We start from the raw sequence: 19,198 nt of genomic DNA on the forward strand, positions 1-19,198 counted from the left end.
CAGCTGGGGATATTGTTTTTCTCTTCCCAGTAAAGACTATTGACCTAAAAGGGCCTTCCCCTTAGCCTTCAGACGTACTCCACTTTGTTGTAAATAGACTTTATTTTTTAGTGCAGCTTTAGATTCACAGCAAAATTGAGCATAAAGTACCGAGATCCCATGAACCTCCATCCCCTTCCATGCACCGCCACCACACAGTCCATGTCCTTACTAGAGTGGTACGTTTGTTACAATCCATGAACCAACATTAACACATCATTATCACCTAAAGTCCTTAGTTTGTATTAGGGTTCGCTCTTGGTGGTATATATACACTAAGTTTGTATTAGGGTTCACTCTTGGTGGTATATATACTCTATCGATTTTGACAAAGGCGTAAAGACATATTCACCGTAATAGCATCATACAGAATAGATTCACTGTCCCCCAAATCCTCTGTGCTCTGCCTATTCATCCCTCTTTCCCCCCAACTTCTGGTAACCACTGATCTTTTTACTACCTCCATAGTTCTGTGTTTTTTAAAATATTATATCATTGGAATCATACAATACATAGCCTTTTCAGATAGGCTTCTTTCACTTAGTAATATGCACTTAAATTTCCTCTATGTAGGCCAGGCATGGTGGCTCACGCCTGTAATCCCAGCACTTTGGGAGGCCGAGGCGGGCAGATCACCTGTGGTCAGGAGTTTGAGACCAGCTTGGCTAACAGGGTGAAACCCTGTCTCTACTAAAAAAAAAAAAATTAGCTTGGCATGGTGGTGGGTGCCTATAATCCCAGTTACTTGGGAGGCCAAGGCAGGAGAATAGCTTGAACCTGGGAGGCAGAGGCTGCAGTGAGCTGAGATCGTGCCACCGCACTCCAGTCTGGGCAACAGTTGAGGAAGACTCCATCTAAAAAAAAACAAAAATTTTCTCTGTGTCTTCTCATGGCTCAATAGCACATTTCTTTTTAACTCAGTAATAGTCCTTTGTCTGGACATACTGTCTACTTTGTTTTATCTATTATTATTAATATTATTTTATTTATTTTTGAGACAGAGTCTCACTCTGTTGTCCAGACCCGAGTGCAGTGGCACAATCATGGCTCACTGCAGCCTTGACCTCCCGGGCTCAAGTGATCCTCCCACCTCAGCCCCCCAAATAGCTGGGATTACAGGCACGTACCACTATGCCTGGCTAATTTTTAACTTTTTGTAGAGACAGGGTCTCTCACTAAATTGCCTAGGCTGGTCTCAAACTCCTAGGCTCAAGTGATCCTCCCGTCTCAGCCTCCCAAAGTGCTAGGATTACAGGCATGAGCCACTTTTGCCAGACCTATCTATTATTATCTTTTAGAATATTTGAAGATGAGGTAGTACTTTCCTGTGTCTTTACACCGTAAGTATCAACTATCTCTTTTGTCTGCAGCTTAGTCTGACTAAAATCCCAATCATGTCCCCAAAATCTGTGGCAGTGCTCCACAGGAAAGCGCTCTGGGTACCCAGGCTGTTGGAAGTGGAGCTTGACTGCTCCTAGACAGGCCATGTGAACTTGCAGCACACAGCACTATGGCTTGAGGATCTGATGGTGGTTATTTCCGTGAGGAAGAGCAGTGTAATGAAGCTGCTGTGGCTTTTAAAAATTTTTTATTTTACTTTATTTTTTTGAGACAGGGTCTGTCTCTGTCACCCAGGCTGGAGTGGAGTGGCACGATCTCAGCTCAGTGCAACTTCCGCCTCCTGGGCTCAAGCCATCCTCCTACCTCAGCCTGTCAAGTAGCTGGGACGACAGGCACACACCACCACACCCAGCTAATTTTTGTATTTTCCTGTAGAGGCAGGGTTTCGCCATGTTGCCCAGGCTGATCTTGAACTCCTGAGCTGAAGCAATCTGCCCGCCTTGGCCTCCCAAAGTGCTGGGTTTATAGACATGAGCCATCGCACCTGGCCTGTTGTGGCTTTTAAACAGTTTTAATCTCAGATCTTTTCATCAACTTAATTTTTTCTAACTTTGCTCTCCCCTAAAATCTGTCACACTATGGCCCAATTGCTTCCAACTTATTCTTTCCTAGCCATCAGACCCATGCAGGCAGGTATGTGCCTTTGAGTAATGTTTCTGTGTGGACGGTTTAGAACCATAACCCAGACTCACAAATTGTCTTTTTTTCTAATGAAAATTCTTCAGTTCAACAAAATAAGATTTGGGAGATGTTTTTCCCTGGGGATTAAATGACTGCATGTAGGAAGTTTCTTCTATCAATATAGAAGTTTGTCACTGATAAAATTTGTTCCCCTTCCTGCTTGAGTACTTTCTAGCATGGTACAGCTTATTTAAAGGGATAAAACACTATGTATCATTGAAAATATGTTTATTTTAAAGGGATGAGGCTGGGCACGGTGGCTCACACCTATAATCCCAACACCTTGGGAGGCCGAGGCAGGTGGATCACTTGAAGTCACGAGTTTAAGACCAGCCTGGCCAACATGGCGAAATACTGTCTCTACTAAAAATACCAAGATTAGCCACACATGGTGGCATGCACCTGTAATCCCAGTTACTTGGGAGGCTGAGGCAGGAGAATTATGTGAACCTGGGAGGCAGAGGTTGCAGTGAACCAAGATTGCGCCACTGCACTCCAGCCTGGGCGACAGAGCAAGACTGTGTCTCAAAGAAAAAAAAAAGGATGAAAAAATACATTTTACAGAAATGAATAAATAGTTCAATATAAATAGGTTATCAGAGACTTAAAATAATGGACAGAAGAGAAGATGATTATATCTGTTGGCTCACCACCATTGGATGAGGAATGATACACAAAACCCGGAAGCCAGTAGTTGAAATATGACATGTATTTATAATATGGCATATTATCATTTAGAGATGGGGTCTTGCTATGTTGCCCAGGCTGGATTTAAACTCCTGGGCTTAAGTCACCCTCCCCCCTTAGCCTCCCAAGTGGCTGGAATTACAGGTGTGCACCACCATGCCTAGCTTAATGTGCTGTATTATTTGCCTTTGCAGTGGCTCTTAGAATTTTATTATCTTGCATGTGGAATTAGACTGTTATTTGGAGGCAATTTAATATTGTGATATTTGCATCTTATACATGAAAAATCAATACCAAAGAAAACCGCTTAGGAGCCTTTGCTATGTCATAGACTGTAAAACCGACTATAAGAATAACTTAATTTCTTGTGAACTCTTCTAAGTTAAGTAAATGCCTATGAAATATTGTTTTGTAACAAAAGGCCTACTGCCAATGTTTGGAGTTTGACTTCATTGATCTGAAGGATGTGGTTTGAAGGCTATTTCTTTTCCCTCTTAGATAATGAGAAAGTTAGACAGCTGCTTCTGGAGGGTGTGCCTGTGGAATGTACGCATAGCTTTATCTGGAACCAAGATATCTGTAAGAGTGTCACAGAGAATAAAATCTCGGATCAGGTAACTAATAGTGTAAGGGTTATTGGTAAAGTCATGAATGACAGGTTAAATATATCATTCTAGAGACCATAAAAAGTTATTAATACTTCATAGAATTCCATGGACTTTCTTTTGTTTTCAAACAAGTTGTTGATCCCTGACTCATGATATGTACTATGATTTTCTTCTGTTCTTAGAGATAATCTAAGAATAAGGATAGGGATCTAAGAATAAGATAAATATCTTGTCTATTATCCAAAGATAAGAATCTAAGAATAAAGATACATACTGTGATTTTTTTCTGTTCTTAGAGATAAAGTAAGAATAATCTCTAGAAAATGTTAATACAAAGACTTTTTCTTGAAATGATTATCTCATGGTTTAAATATGTTTTTCTTTTATCATTTTCTTTTCCCTTAAATGTTCTCTGTCTTTAATTTTACTATGATTGGGGACCTTCCAGGGCCAGACATTGTGTGAGATGCTGGGATAGATGATTTAGATGTGGTCAAAGAAGTACAGGGCACTCAGGAAACCTCTAGAAGGGGTACTGAGCTCAGATGAGAAAAATGAGGCCAACCTCCTGATGGAAGAGCAGGCATTTGAACTTACTCTCAGATGGGAGCCAGAAGTCACCAGACTTCTTGGAGGCAGGGTCAAGGTTTCAGTGAAGATAAGATTGCAGGAAGTGAGAAAAGCATGTGCAGGAGCCCAGGCAAAAACCAGAAAGACTCTACAAGTGGATCAGGAGCTAGGAATCAGGAATGGGGTGAGAGAGGAAGCTGAAGACACAAATGGGGCTACAGCATGAAAGACCTTGAAGCCTTTTCAGGATTTGGACTGGAGATGTGGGACACCCTTGAAGGTTTTAAGGTTGGCCATGACATGATGAGATTTCACTCTGGCAGCAGTGTGGGGTTGGAGATGGGGGGTGAGGGAGCTGGAGAGAGACTGTGGGTTGGATGGCCTTAAAAAGGCCCTTGAAATATTCTAGGTATGACATAATGGGGGCCTGAATTGTGGCAGTGTGGCTAGAGTGGAGAGGGTGTTGTTTAACGCATATTCCTGGAAGGTGAAATTGACAAGGCTTGGTGGTTGGTTGGCAGATGGGAGGTAAGAAATGAGGATGTGTGTCGATTAGGTCCTGATATTCTAGCTTGGATTTAGGATTTCAGCTAAAAGAGAGCCAGAGCCATGTCTTACTTGCTCACTGATGTATTTCCAGGTTCTAGAAAAGTGTGTGGCACATAGAAGTGCTCAGTAAATATTTGAATGGCTGAATGAATGGAGTGTGTGAATTGTGGTGTCATTCAGCTAGGTGGGGAATATAGGAAGAGCGCAAATACAGTGGGAAGGGTGATGAGTTCAATCTTGAGCTTGAGGGGCTGTGGGACTTCCCAAGAGCAGAGGTCCAGGAGACAGGTTTCGATCCCGGGAGGAAAAGTCGGGGCTAAAGAGATATAATTTGGAATTACTAACACATAGATGGTAGGGGAAACTCCGAAAGTGAAAAAGAAGAATCAGGATTGGACCTGGCTTGAAGAGCGTTCATGATGTAGCAGTTTGACTATGGCCTGGAGGCAGTCTCTTGCATAGTTTTTCTAAACTGAGTAATAGCCCTCTTACCTACCTGTTAATCTCTTCTTACAGCTCCAAGAAAAGTTTGAAAGGATGTTATCCACCCCCTACATTCCCCTTAACAATAATTTTAAACATCTTCTATTTTAATTCTTTAAGATCTCATGAGCAATTTTCTCAAGAGCCAGTGCATTTCTCTAGTTGCCCATCCTTGAGAAGGTGTCACTTAATTGTTTATACCTTTTTTACTTCATGACACCAAATCTTAATCAAAATCAATGTAAGGACAGAATATCAACATACAAGATTAATCTTGATATAAGAGATCAGCAGAATGAATACTGATAATGAATGATATAAGATAATTTCGCATTTCTACCTAGGTACTTGTATAGAGGAAAATATCTGTAGGAGGATACCTTATACTTAAAATGGCTCACATTTATTTATTGAGAACGTCTTTCTCTTGCTTTTTTAAAAGAGCATTTAACTTTCTAAAGCTGCTTATAGGGAGACCCAGGAGGATCTCCCAGAAGACTAGGGCTGTTTGTCTTGAATTATTTTCTTCCACTTTAGGATTTAAACCGGATGAGGAGTGAATTGCTGGTGCCTGGGTCACAGCTTATTTTAGGTCCCCATGAATCCAAGATACCTATACTTTTGATTCAGCAGCCAGGAAAAGTGACTGGTGAAGACCGACTAGGCTGGGGAAGTGGCTGGGATGTCCTACTCCCAAAGGGCTGGGGCATGGCTTTCTGGATTCCATTTGTAAGTTACTTTTTGATTCTAACAGTTGCAATATTTAAAATACATTCCTAATAAATGCTAAGTATTCAAAATGTTCCAGACTTTATGTACAACTTAGGAAGAATTGAGTGGTATATTTCTGCCCTTAGAGCTATAGTCCTGGATACAAGATACTTCATACATATAGTCCCTGGAGCCAGGTTCTCATTATAAGACCTGTGCTGACATATCATCAATTGTTGAGGTTTTTAAAGTGGCCTGATTTTCGAATAGTAGTGGCAACAAAAATGTTGAGGTATTTGATTTGAAGAAATTTGTTATAAGTTTAAAAGCAAAGGACTTAACTTTTACAGATGGATAGAATACCTTTTTTTTTGTTTTTGAAATGTTAACTATAACCATATACTCCTATTTATCAACTGCAGCTAAAAATTTTATTAGAATCGAATGTGTCTTTTTTTTCCTGGTTATTTTAAATATTACTTTGAAGGCCGAGTGTGGTGGCTTACTCCTGTAATCCCAGCACTTTGGGAGGCCGAGGTGGGCAGATCACTTGAGGTCAGAAGTTTGAGGCCAGCCTGGCCAACATGGTGAAACCCCATTTCTACTAAAAATACAAAAACTAGCTGGGTGTGGTGGCACGTACCTATAATCCTAGCTCCTTGGGAGGCTGAGGCATAAGAATCCCTTGAACCTGGGAGGTGGAGTTTCAGTGAGCTGAGATCATACCACTGCACTCCAGCCTGGGCGACAGAGCGAGACTCTGTCTCAAAAAAAATAAAAATAAAAATAAAAAATAAATAAATAAATAAATAAATAAAATTAGTAAATAACTATTACTTCGATTCTAGAGAGTGTAAAAGGCATGTGAGACTTTTAGATTCATGCCGGTAATTAATTTTTGCATGCCTAGTGCAAGGGATATCCAGTTAAACATTCAGGAGTAGGAATATTTAAAAATAATCCTACTTAATTTTTTATTATGAGATGCTTTCAAGCATACAAAAAAGAATAGATGCTGATATAGTGAATGCCTGTGTGCCATTTACCCGCCATCTGGCTTAAGAAATATAACATTACAGATGCATCGATGCACCCTGTGTACCTCTCTCCAGTTTCATTTCCCTCCCTCCTTTTAAAATAATCAGTCTGCTGATTTCGGTGTTTGCTACTACCATGCATATTTTTATAGCTTTATTAAAGTATGTTTGTATCCCACAATAAAATAACTATTTAGACTCAACATGTTTTTAAAGTATATACCTTACCGTATATATGATTTTGCAACTTGCTGTATTCACTTGGCATTGAGATTCTTTTCCATATTGGTTAATGAAACATGACGAAGCTCGATTTCATTCATTTTTACTATTGCATGGTAATCCATTGTGTGTATTTCTATCCATTCTCCTTTTGAGGGGCATTTAGGTTGTTCCCATTTTCCCCCATATAAACATTAAGCAATTCACTTTAAGTTGGTAGACTGACAGTATCTTTTTGACATTTCTTTTAGATTTATCGAGGTGTGAGAGTCGGAGGGTTGAAAGAGTCTGCAGTGCATTCTCAGTATAAGAGGTCGCCTAATGTCCCAGGCGATTTTCCAGACTGCCCTGCCGGGATGCTGTTTGCGGAAGAGCAAGCTAAGAATCTTCTTGAAAAGTACAAAAGGTAAGAAACTGGCTTCTCTAGTTTGATAATGTATTAAGGAGAAGAGAAGTGCCTGCTTATATTGGTATCCCAAACATTAGGATGGCTTTGGTAATTTCATAGACTTTTCAGTGAGCTCAGCATTACTGAGAAATAATTAAGAAGATATTACCTAAGTGAGGAGATTGTCTTATATCTATTTGGCTTTTATAGGCCCATTTTGGTTATAAACCCTTCTGTTTGTTATTTAGTTCTTTTTTTTTTTTTTTTTTGAGACGGAGTCTCGCTCTGTCGCCCAGGCTGGAGTGCAGTGGCGCGATCTCGGCTCACTGCAAGCTCCGCCTCCCGGGTTCACGCCATTCTCCTGCCTCAGCCTCTCCGAGTAGCTGGGACTACAGGCGCCCGCCACCAAGCCCGGCTAATTTTTTGTATTTTTTAGTAGAGACGGGGTTTCACCGTGGTCTCGATCTCCTGACCTCGTGATCCGCCCACCTCGGCCTCCCAAAGTGCTGGGATTACAAGCGTGAGCCACCGCGCCTGGCGTTTGTTATTTAGTTCTATCAATAATGATGTATACTTAAACTTGGACATGAGTCTCAGACACTTGTTAATAGATTTCTACTACCAACCCCTCTCTCCCTCCAAAATGGAAATTGTGTTTTAAAAACTTATTATAGAAGTAATATATAGCATCAAAATTTAATTAAACTATGAAAATATATAAAAAGATAAATTGGTATAGTCCTGCCATCCAGAGAGATAAGTACTGTTTGTTTGTTTGTTTGTCTTTTGAGATGGTGGTCTTGCTCTGTTGCCCAGGCTGGAGTTCAGTGGCATGATCTTGGCTCACTAAAACCTCCGCCTCCTGGGCTCAAGCGATTCTTTCACCTCACCCGTGTAGCTGAGAGTAAAGGCATGTGCCATTGTGCCTGGCTAACTTCTGTATTTTCTGTAGAGACGGGGTTTCACCATGTTGCCCAGGCTGATCTCAATACCAATTTTCCATAGATCCACTGGCCTCGGCCTCCCAAAATGCCAGGATTATAGGTGTGAGCCACTGTGCCTGGCCAAGCACTGTTTTTATATCTTAGTACCTATCCATTTAGACTTTTCTTTTTTCATTGGAAGTGTGGCCGATGAGGGTCATGATTTCCTTTATATTACAAAATATATTCTAACATTGGGAATTTGTTGCCCCCTAAATTGTAGGCTCCCAGAAGCACAGAAGCTGTCTCTCTTTATTGTGGCATTTGCAGTGTCTAGCCAGTGCCTGGTGCACAGTAGGTCTTAATAACCTTTATTTGTTGTCTGATGAATGACTGGTTGAATATTGTAGTTCCTTGATGGTGAGCTTCATGAGGGTAGAATTGTGTTTTCTTGTTCATTGCTGCAACCATAACTGTAGAGACAGGCAGTCTGCCTAGCTTGCTTTTTTTTTTTTTTTGAGACAGGATCTCACTCTGTCACCCAGGCTGGAGTACAGTGGCATGATCATGGCTGACCACAGCCTCCACCTCCCGGACCCAGGTGATCCTCCCAACTCAGCCTCCTGAGTAGCTGGGACTATAGGCACCTGCCACCATGCCTGGCTAATTTTTATAGAGATGAGGTTTTGCCATGTTTCCCAGGGTGTTCTTGAACTCCTGGGCTCAAGTGATCTACCTGCTTTTACCTCCCAAAGTGGTAGGGTTACAGGTTTGAGCCACCCTGCCTGGCCTGTGCCTGCATTTCAAACTATTTGCTGAGTGGTAGATGAATGAGTGACTAGTGATATATTCCTGGATTGCTAGCTTACCAGCTCTTTGAGGGCAGCAATCACATATTACACATCCTCGTGCCTCCCATAGTACATAGTTGAGAGGCTTCTATGTGTTTGTTAAATAATAGTTGAAAATAATACTTATTTCTTACTCTTCAGAGCTTTTTATGCATGCAAATTTTCCATAGATATGCATATTTTTTTTAAAGAATAGTATTACATACATTATTTTGAAACCTGTCTTTTTCGTTTAACAATATGGTATGTATAGTTTTACCATATCAAAAAATATGACTCTAAACCAAGTGTTGACAAACTTTCTTGGTAGAGGGCCAGATGATAAATATTTTTGACTTTGTGGAGCCTTCTGTCTCCATGGCAACTACTATACTCTGCCACTGTGGCTCCAAAGCAGCTGCAGATGACATGTAAGAGAACGAGCACGGCTGTGTTCCAATCATGCTTTATATATGGACACTCAGATTTGAATTTCATATAATTTTCATGTGTCATGAAATATTATTCTTTTGCTTTTTCAACCATTTAAAAATGTAGAAACCATTCTTAGCTCATGGGTCATACAAAAACAGACAGCAGGCCACATTTGGCTTGTGAGTCAGCCTGCCAGCTTTGCTCAGAATGTCACTTTGAATGGTCACAAGCAATTGCAGTGTGGATGTCCTGTAATTTATCAGTGGCTCTTGAGGTTATTTCTGACTTTTTGCTGTGTGTTTCTGTGAACATCTTCCTGTGTGCATCTTTATATATTTGTCTTATTTATTCTTTCATTTAACATACATTTCTTTAGAGCCTACTGTGTGTCAAACACCATTCTAGGCGGTGGGGCGACAGCAGGGACAAGGCAGACAAGTCTGTCTCTGCCTTCATGGAGCTTATATTCTTCTTTTATTTTTTGAGATGGGGTCTCGCTCTGTCACCCAGGCTGGAGTGCAGTGGTGCAATCATAGCTTACAGCAGCCTCCAACTCCTGGGCTCAAGCAATCCTCCCATCTCAGCCTCCTGAGTAGCTGGGACTGTAGGTGTGCACCACCACTCCTGGCTAATTTTTTAATTTTTTTGTAGAGAGAGGGCCTCGCTTTGTTGCCCAGGCTGGTCTTGAACTCCTGGCCTCAAGCAGTCCTCCCATCCCAGCCTCCTAAAATGCTGGGATTACAGGAATGAGCCACTATACCTGGCCATGTAGCTTATGTTCTTGATGGAGGCACAAGTTTCTAGGCTGGTTGGGGGTACCCAGGAGAGGGGAGGGAGGCTAAAATGTAAGAGCTAAGTCCTTGGACAAGGAAGAAGCGGTGGGATTCAGGGCACATGTGGAGGAGGGAGCATCTGTTGGGATTGAGTTCAGTTCTTCTGAATATAAGACTGTTAGACTGCCACTGATACAGTTTAATCTGCTTTTATTTCTTTGGCTATCTTCCAACTAGATTTACAAACAGTTCTGACTGTTTTTTTTTTTTTTTTTTTTTTTTTGAGACGGAGTCTCGCTCTGTCACCAGGCTGGAGTGCAGTGGCATGATCTCGGCTCATTGCAACCTCCACCTCCCAGGTTCAAGCGATTCTCCTGCCTCAGCCTCCCGAGTAGCTAGGATTACAGGTGCCTGCCACCATGCCCAGCTAATTTTTGTATATTTAATAGACACCAGGTTTCACCATGTTGGCCAGGATGGTCTCGATCTCTTGACCTTGTGATCTGCCTGTCTTGGCCTCCCAAAGTGCTGGGATTACAGGTGTGAGTCACTGCACCCGGCCCTGACTCTTAATCCTATTTTCCAAACTGCTTTCTTTGTGTAATTCTTAAGTTGGCTAGTTCTCCTTCCTCAGAAAAATTAATATAAGGCTGTTAGACTGCCACTGAAATCTGAACATGGATTTATTTAGCTAGGTTAGATTCTGCGGTGGGGGGATTAAGTAGCACACTCCTGATTGTGACTGTCTTCATGAAAAAAGAGGCACAGCTATCAGCCAGCAGTAAGAAGGGGAGAGAGGCTGTTGGAGATTTGAGGAGAGAGGAATTGTAAGCAGTTTCTGGGAGAGTGGAAGATGGAATTGAGAGGAGAAACATGGGATCCGTAAGATGTAGAGGGCGCCTACTTGAGATTTGTGTTTATAAAGGAAGACTGTTAAGAACCATTGTGAGTTCTTCCTCCACTGTGCTCTGCCACTTGGGCTGGCATGGGGTCATTGAAGAGTCGGCTATGCCCAGGTCGGCTTTCCAGTGGAGGGAGTGGGGATGTTTGTAGGGGAGGGACGGTGGTGTGAGCCATGGAGTCTAGGCTGAGGAAGAGCAAGGCAGCTGCTGTGAGCCGCGGGGAGGTGCTAGTGTAAATGGACGGTTGGGGCATTGTTGCGGGAGGATAAGTGGGTGGAAAACAGGAGGCATGGCTCTGAGAGCAGGATACTGACATCTCGGTTTGAAGCTGGAGCAGGTGTTGGCAGTGACCACACCTAAGGTATGAGCAGGGAGTGGGTGCTTGAGGTGGGGTGAAGTAAGAGATGCCAAGTGAGGGTGGGAAGGTGACTGGTGGGGTATTGGAAGGATGATTTAGGCAGATGCTGAAGCCACTGGGAGTGACAACAAGAGTCATGGTGGTACAGGGGAAGGCAGCGTGACCGTCAAGGTCATTAATTGCAGCCTTGTTTGGAGGAACAAAAGCTTGAAGACAATCAAAATGTCCTTTAATAGAGGACTGTCTAAATCAATTAGGGCATATTCATTCAGTAGAATAAGATACGAGATACACAGCCTTTTAAAAAGAAAGAATGAGGGAGCTTTCAGTACTGGTGTAAAGTAATCAAGATATTTTGTTAAATGAAAAAAGTGAAGTTAAGCAAAAGTACTGTACCTAGTATGCTGCTATTTGTATAAAAATAAATAAAAAGAAAGAAATATGTACATATCTGCTGTGTGTACATAAAATGTCTCTGGAAGGCTATGTAAGAAACTGATAATGATATTTATTACCTTTGTGGAGGGTAGCTGGGTCACTAGAGGTCAAGAGTAAGACAGAAACTTCATGTAGCCTTGAGCTTAGAACCTTGTAAGTGTACAGGAAAATCGTGGCACAACTCTAGGGGCACCAGTTCCTTGTAGCTTTCACGAATGGACCCCCTGGTGTGGTTCAGTGGCCACATGGGGCTACATTGTTTATTGAAGACCAAAGAAAACAAAAAAGCTTGGCCAGTAGAGTTGGTTATTATTATTATTTTATTTTATTTTTTTTGGAGATGGAGTTTCACTCTTGTCAGGATAGAGTGCAGTGGCATGATCTCAGCTCACTGCAACCTCTGCCTCCTGGGTTCAAGCGATTCTCCTGCCTCAGCCTCCCTAGTAGCCAGGATTACAGACACGTGCCACCACACCCGGCTAATTTTTTTGTATTTTTAGTAGAGACAGGGTTTCACCATGTTGGCCAGGCTGGTCTCGAACTCCTGACGTCAGGTGATCCATCCGTCTGGGCCTCCCAAAGTGCTGGGATTACAAGCATGAGCCACATGCCTGGCCTATTATTATTATTTTTTGAGACGGAGTCTCACTCTGTTGCCCAGACTGGAGTGCAATGGCGCGATCTCAGCTCACTGCAACCTCTGTCTCCTGGGTTTAAGTGATTCGTCTGCCTCAGCCTCCCAAGTAGCTGGGATTGTAGGCACCCTCCACCATGCCCGGCTAATTTTTTTATTTTTAGTAGAGCTTTCACCATGTTGGCCAGGCTGGTCTCGAACTCCTGACCTCAGGTGATCTGCCCGCCTCGGCCTCCTAAAGTGCTGGGATTACAGGCATGAGTCACTGAGCCCAGCCTATTATTCTTTATCATATGTTTCTTGGAAAGCTTTTGTGTGAGTGTGTGTGTGTGTGTGTGTTTTAAAATAGAGATGCATTATAATGGTTATAATTATTTTAGTTTTCCAATACTAAATTGTTCAACATTGGTTCTCCTCTATGTTTTTCTTTAGACGCCCTCCTGCAAAACGGCCCAACTACGTTAAGCTTGGCACTCTGGCACCTTTCTGCTGTCCCTGGGAGCAGTTAACTCAAGACTGGGAGTCTAGAGGCCTGGCCCACGAAGAAGCTTCTGTAGCTTCATCTCCAAATGGTAAGGAGAGTAACCTAAGAAGATCTGAGGTGCCTCGTGTTCCCATGCCTAAAAAAACTCATCAGCCATCTGATGAAGTGGGCACATCCATAGAGCACCCCAGGGAGGCAGAGGAGGTAATGGATGCAGGGTGTCAAGAATTGGCAGGGCCTGAGAGCATCACAGACCAGGAGGCCAGTGAAAACCATGTTGCTGCCACGGGGAGTCAACTCTGCGTTCTCAGGTAAGTGTCTGTGACTTCTGGGTACATTTTGGATTATTTATTTTAATATTGAAGAGGCTACAGGATGTAAGCATCATCACTGTTTCTTTATGCAAAATCCAAGTGAATTTATAGACTTTCTGGAAGGGAAAGCCAGTCTTTTATATTTCATAGAGGGCTCAGGGAAACAGCTTAATAATATTTGATGTAAGGCATGATGCTAATTGATGAAATGATTTACAGTATTGTCATCAATAGATCTAAGCCATGGCAGTTTTATTTCTGACATATTTTATGCAGTTTGAGCAAGGATTCTTTGCTTTAAATCACCAAATTAGATTTCTTCTAGTTCCTTTTGAATTATATGGATTTGTGATAGAGTAGCAACCCATTAGATGTAATATAGTCCTAGCCAGAGAGGCTACCAGATACACTATGTTCTCCTCTCAGTATTGCTGCGGGCCAGGTTCTGCTTATCAGCGACCCTGCATTCTGTGCTTTGCTCTGATTTTTTTTTTTTTTTTTTTTTTTTGAGATGGAGTCTTGCTCTGTCGCCCAGGCGGGAGTGCAGTGGTGTGATCTTGGCTCACTGCAACCTCTACCTCCTGGGTTCAAGCGATTCTCCTGCCTCAGCCTCCCAAGTAGCTGGGACTACAGGTGCATGCCACCACGCCTGGCTAATTTTCACCATGTTGGCCAGGCTGGTCCTGAACTCCTGACCTCAGGTGACCCGCCTACCTTGGCCTCCCAAAGTGCTAGGATTACAGGTGTGAGCCACTGTGCCCGGCCTGTGCTTTGATTTTTAAAAAGTGCTTATCCCTCTAGCCTTGTGCTTACTTTTCTGTATAGTAGCCTCATAATTTCCTATCATTCTTTCTTACTTTACATGTAACTGTCCCTTATAGTTCCTTTACTCATTGAAATCTTAGTGGCTCTTTATTTTCACTCTCACTGTGATTACAATCCTAGATGCTATCTCACTGTCTTGTTTTCCCTGCCTTCAACTTCTTAAATCTTTAGTCCCTGAGTTTCAGAATGGCAAACACATAAAAAGAAAAATATCAGTACTAAAATATACTACAGTGTATTTCTCATTTTTAAAAAATTGTAGTTTTGATTCTTATATAGTATAAAAGAATCAAACTAATTCTAGCAGTGTCTAATCTTCTGATTGCATATTTTTTTCTGGAACAAAATATCCTCAAACGTATGTCTCCAACTTCATGTAGGAGTAGAAAATTACTGAAGCAACTGTCAGCCTGGTGTGGGCCCAGTTCTGAGGACAGTCGGGGAGCCCGGCGAGCTCCCGGCAGAGGCCAGCAAGGATTGACCAGAGAGGCCCGCCTGTCCATCTTGGGCCACTTCCCCAGGGCCCTGGTTTGGGTCAGCCTGTCCCTGCTCAGCAAGGGCAGCCCCGAGCCTCACACCATGATCTGCGTCCCAGCCAAGGAGGACGTCCTCCAGCTCCGTGAGGACTGGCATTACTGTGGGCCCCAGGAATCCAAACACAGTGACCCATTCAGGAGCCAGATCCTGAAACAGAAAGAGAAGAAGAAAAGGGAGAAGAGGCAGAAGCCGGGACGTGCCTCTTCTGATGGCCCAGCGGGGGAAGAGCCCGTGGCTGGGCAGGAAGCTCTGACTCTGGGGCTGTGGTCAGGCCCTCTGCCGTGTGTGACCTTGCACTGCTCCAGAACTCTCCTAGGCTTTGTGACTCAGGGAGATTTTTCCATGGCTGTTGGCTGTGGAGAAGCCCTGGGATTTGTTAGCTTGACAGGCTTCCTGGATATGCTGTCCAGCCAGCCGGCAGCGCAGAGGGGCTTAGTGCTACTGAGGCCTCCCGCCTCTCTGCAGTATCGATTTGCGAGGATTGCTATTGAGGTGTGAATGCGCGCTTATATCCCGGCAGGGCATAGATAATACGTTATTATTGTCTGCCAAGTTCCACATGTGGAGAATCTGCTTCTGCTTTAAAATATCATGTGAAACTCCTTGGAAACAAGAATAAAAAATTATGTATTATGCAGATGATGAAATGTTTACATCATTCCAGTAATGTCATTGATTTTCATCTTTCCCTGTCCTTGCTGTAATACTTTTAAATTATTTGGCCAAAAGCTTTGTGTTATGATCTCTTGGTCTGTGTAGTTGTGGCTGAAAATAATTAGAAGCTCTACGAGTTATCATCCTCTTTTTTTGTTAGAAACAAAGGGCTTGTCAGGTCTATTTGAAAAACCTCGTAGTCATGTGATAAGCAACAATAATATGTTTAATGATTTCACTGTTATAGCAGAAGACAAGACAAGACAAGACGCTTGGTCTCTGTACATGAAATATGGGCTCCTGATGGACCACATTCAATTCTGTACTGTGATTACCATGCCGAACAACTCAAGCCTTAAAGAGATAAATCATGGACAACTGATTGCTGCCTGTTTTCAGGCAGGCACAGTTTATGGCGTCAGTGCTAGGCTGGAATTAGAAAGCGGGGGTCTATGACGTGGACTTCCTGACTCTTTGATCTCTTTGTTGTTGACCTACAAAGTTACTTAATTTTTTTAAGTAAAAAATTATTATTATTTTGTTTCTGCAAAGAATTTCTCAAAGCCATAGAGGAGCATTTCTCAGAATACGTTCTATGATATGTGTCACCTAAAAAAATAAGAGATTCCAAGGTCAGGTTGATATGGAAACTCTGGGTTAAATAAAGTTAAGCATTTCTTTATGAAAGGACTTCTGGAAACTTCCATGTGATAATGTGCATTGCAGATCTCTAGGAAGGAAATGATAGTGTATAGTATTTTCTAAATACTTGTGATTCCTAAAGTTCTCTTACAAGGAGCCCTTTGTAGGACCCGTGTTCTTAGGAGCGCGCTTTGGGCAGTGTGGCTGTGCAGTGCATAGCTACCTCTGCAAGGTGATAACTAAGCCAGCAAGCTGCCTTTCAACACTCATGCAGTCACGTTGTCCACCTGAGATTCTCAACAGGGTATAAAAGGAAGGTCTCATCTTGCCCCACAGGAAGAGTGGGGCTCAGTGTGGCTTTTTTCCACGTATGGAGAAACTCAGTGCTCATCTACTTTTAGTTGCCACATATGGCTCACTCATAGCCTTGGTCCTTACCTTTCCTGCCGTAACTTTCTAGAAGAGCTTAAGTGGGATTTTTTTTTCTAAAAAATGTAAATGTGCAGTTAGGCATTATTTTATGTAAATGCATTGGGTTTTTACTGTAGCGTTTGGCAGTAATTGGCTTTGGGGGTGATGAGGTGGGGAAGGATACGGCAGGTGGTACAGTAGTCAGGAAGTACCTGCCACCAATGAGAGGTCTGATGCTTTGCCTCTCACCATGCCTCTGAATGTCTTTGGATCCAACCCAGATGAGACCGAAAAAAAAACAGTGTAACTAAGTGGCATCTGTACAGAATAAATGAAAATGTCACCTGATGTTCAGTTGTGAATATTTATTGGACCACTCCTTATTTGTTTTCTGGGCCCTCAGTCACCTCATTTGTGGCTGAGCTCACTCGATGACAGAAGTCTGAGTGTGCTGCATGGTCACCTAACCTCATTCTGTACAGCCCTGCCCGGGGCCTGCTGCCCTGCCCTCATTATAGGGGACAGGGCACGTTTGCAGCCACTCTGCCTTGTGGGTGGTAGGTCAAAGAGCTGCTCGCCAGAAAGATAGATTAGCATTTCCCGAAATGTATTCCTGGGAGTACTAGTCCCTGCAGCTATTCCTGGAGAAAAGTGTTCTATGGCTAAATAAATATGGGAAAAGCTATATATGGAATCCTCCTATTGTGATTCACAATGAATAATTGCAGAGTCAAAGCTCTGCAAAGCTCTTTAGGAAAGAAATCTGTCTTTCAGACTCCCACACATGTACCTTTTTTGGTTTTTGCATACCTATTGTCCAGAGAACACTAGTTTCACAGAAGATACTTTGAAAAACTAACAGACTCTGCAGAGGCAGTAAAGAATCCATGTTCCTTATGAAAAAGACTGTAGGGGAATGGCTTACTTTCTGGCAGTTGAATTGATTAGCGTGTTGATCTTGATCCTTCCAAGTGCCTGCCATGCTGTACTAGAGCCACATAGCTACCAAATAAGTACAATGTGGCTCTTGTCCTCTTGTTGAGGGAGCAATGCTTTTAGGGTTCTTGAAGCATCCTGACCAACATGGTGAAACCCTGTCTCTACCAAAAATACAAAATTAGCCAGGCATGGTGGCGCATGCCTGCCATCCCAGCTGCTTGAGAGGCTGAGGCAGGAGAATTGCTTGAACCCAGGAGGCGGAGGTTGCAATGAGCCGAGATCGCACCATTGCACTCCAGCCTGGGTAACGAGCAAAACTCCATTCCAAGAAAAAAAAGAAAAGAAAAGAAAAAAGGCAGAGTTGTGAGCTGAACACTTACAGACCAGCTATGCACTTGAGTTCTGTAGGAACAATGGATTCTTTTTGGTGTTTATGCTCTAGTCATATTGTTCATATCAGTCATCCATATTCATCATAAAACAATTAGAAAATGAAGATAAGCAACAATAACAAAATTTAAATCACCTGGATTTTCACCATCCAATGGTAACTAGTTAGTAACCTTCTGGTATGTATCCTAGACGTTAAGATGTATGTGGGTAGTTTTCTTTTAATAACATAAGCCATTGCTTATATAAAGAGCTATACCATACAAGGGCAGCAAAGTGCATGTTATCAGTTTTTTTGTTGATGCTTGACTGGCAAGAGCTTTAAGGATAATACTCCTTTTTTTTTTTAAATGGGAAGTTAGTATGTAACCACCCATCATGTACTAAATGTAGCATTGCCGTCTTCGTGGCCACATGGCTTGCGTGAGTTCTTTCTTCCCAGCCAGTGGGAGGTGAGGGGGCCAGTTGACAAGCTATATGGACTCCCTTGTAGTCTTTTTTTTTTTTTACATTTAAGTTTTAGGGTACATGTGCACAATGTGCGGGTTTGCTACATATGTATCCATGTGCCATGTTGGTGTGCTGCACCCATTAACTCGTCATTTAGCATTAGGTATATCTCCTAATGCTGTCCCTCCCCCCTCCCCCCACCCCACAACAGTCCCTGGAGTGTGATGTTCCCCTTCCTGTGTCCATGTGTTCTCATTGTTCAATTCCCACCTATGAGTGAGAACATGTGGTGTTTGGTTTTTTGTCCTTGTGATAGTTTACTGAGAATGATGGTTTCCAGTTTCATCCATGTCCCTACAAGGGACATGAACTCATCATTTTTTATGGCTGCATAGTATTCCATGGTGTATATGTGCCACATTTTCTTAATCCAGTCTATCGTTGTTGGACATTTGGGTTGGTTCCAAGTCTTTGCTATTGTGAATAGTGCCGCAATAAACATACGTGTGCATGTATCTTTATAGCAGCATGATTTATAGTCCTTTGGGTATATACCCAGTAATGGGATGGCTGGGTCAAATGGTATTTCTAGTTCTAGATCCCTGAGGAATCACCACACTGACTTCCACAATGGTTGAACTAGTTTACAGTCCCACCAACAGTGTCAAAGTGTTCCTATTTCTCCACATCCTCTCCAGCACCTGCTGTTTCCTGACTTTTTAATGATGGCCATTCTAACTGGTGTGAGATGGTATCTCATTGTGGTTTTGATTTGCATTTCTCTGATGGCCAGTGATGATGAGCATTTTTTCATGTGTTTTTTGGCTGCATGAATGTCTTCTTTTGAGAAGTGTCTGTTCATGTCCTTTGCCCACTTTTTGAT

At 42.5% G+C, this 19,198-nt stretch overlaps 1 protein-coding gene across 1 annotated transcript in view; it reads left to right on the forward strand.

The window, feature by feature from the left end:
* Positions 1-16,890, forward strand: part of POP1 (POP1 homolog, ribonuclease P/MRP subunit) — a 42,642-nt gene extending 25,752 nt beyond the window's left edge. The window contains exons 12-16 of the mRNA XM_003256037.2: positions 3,307-3,422; positions 5,556-5,747; positions 7,240-7,394; positions 13,102-13,464; positions 14,673-16,890. Of these exons, the coding sequence (XP_003256085.2) occupies positions 3,307-3,422; positions 5,556-5,747; positions 7,240-7,394; positions 13,102-13,464; positions 14,673-15,327 (1,481 nt within the window). The 3' untranslated portion in view covers positions 15,328-16,890. The remainder of the gene's footprint in view (positions 1-3,306; positions 3,423-5,555; positions 5,748-7,239; positions 7,395-13,101; positions 13,465-14,672) is intronic.
* Positions 16,891-19,198: the final 2,308 nt, after the last annotated feature.

The sequence above is a fragment of the Nomascus leucogenys genome, chromosome 16 (assembly GCF_006542625.1).
Source record: "Nomascus leucogenys isolate Asia chromosome 16, Asia_NLE_v1, whole genome shotgun sequence".
Taxonomy (NCBI): domain Eukaryota; kingdom Metazoa; phylum Chordata; class Mammalia; order Primates; family Hylobatidae; genus Nomascus; species Nomascus leucogenys.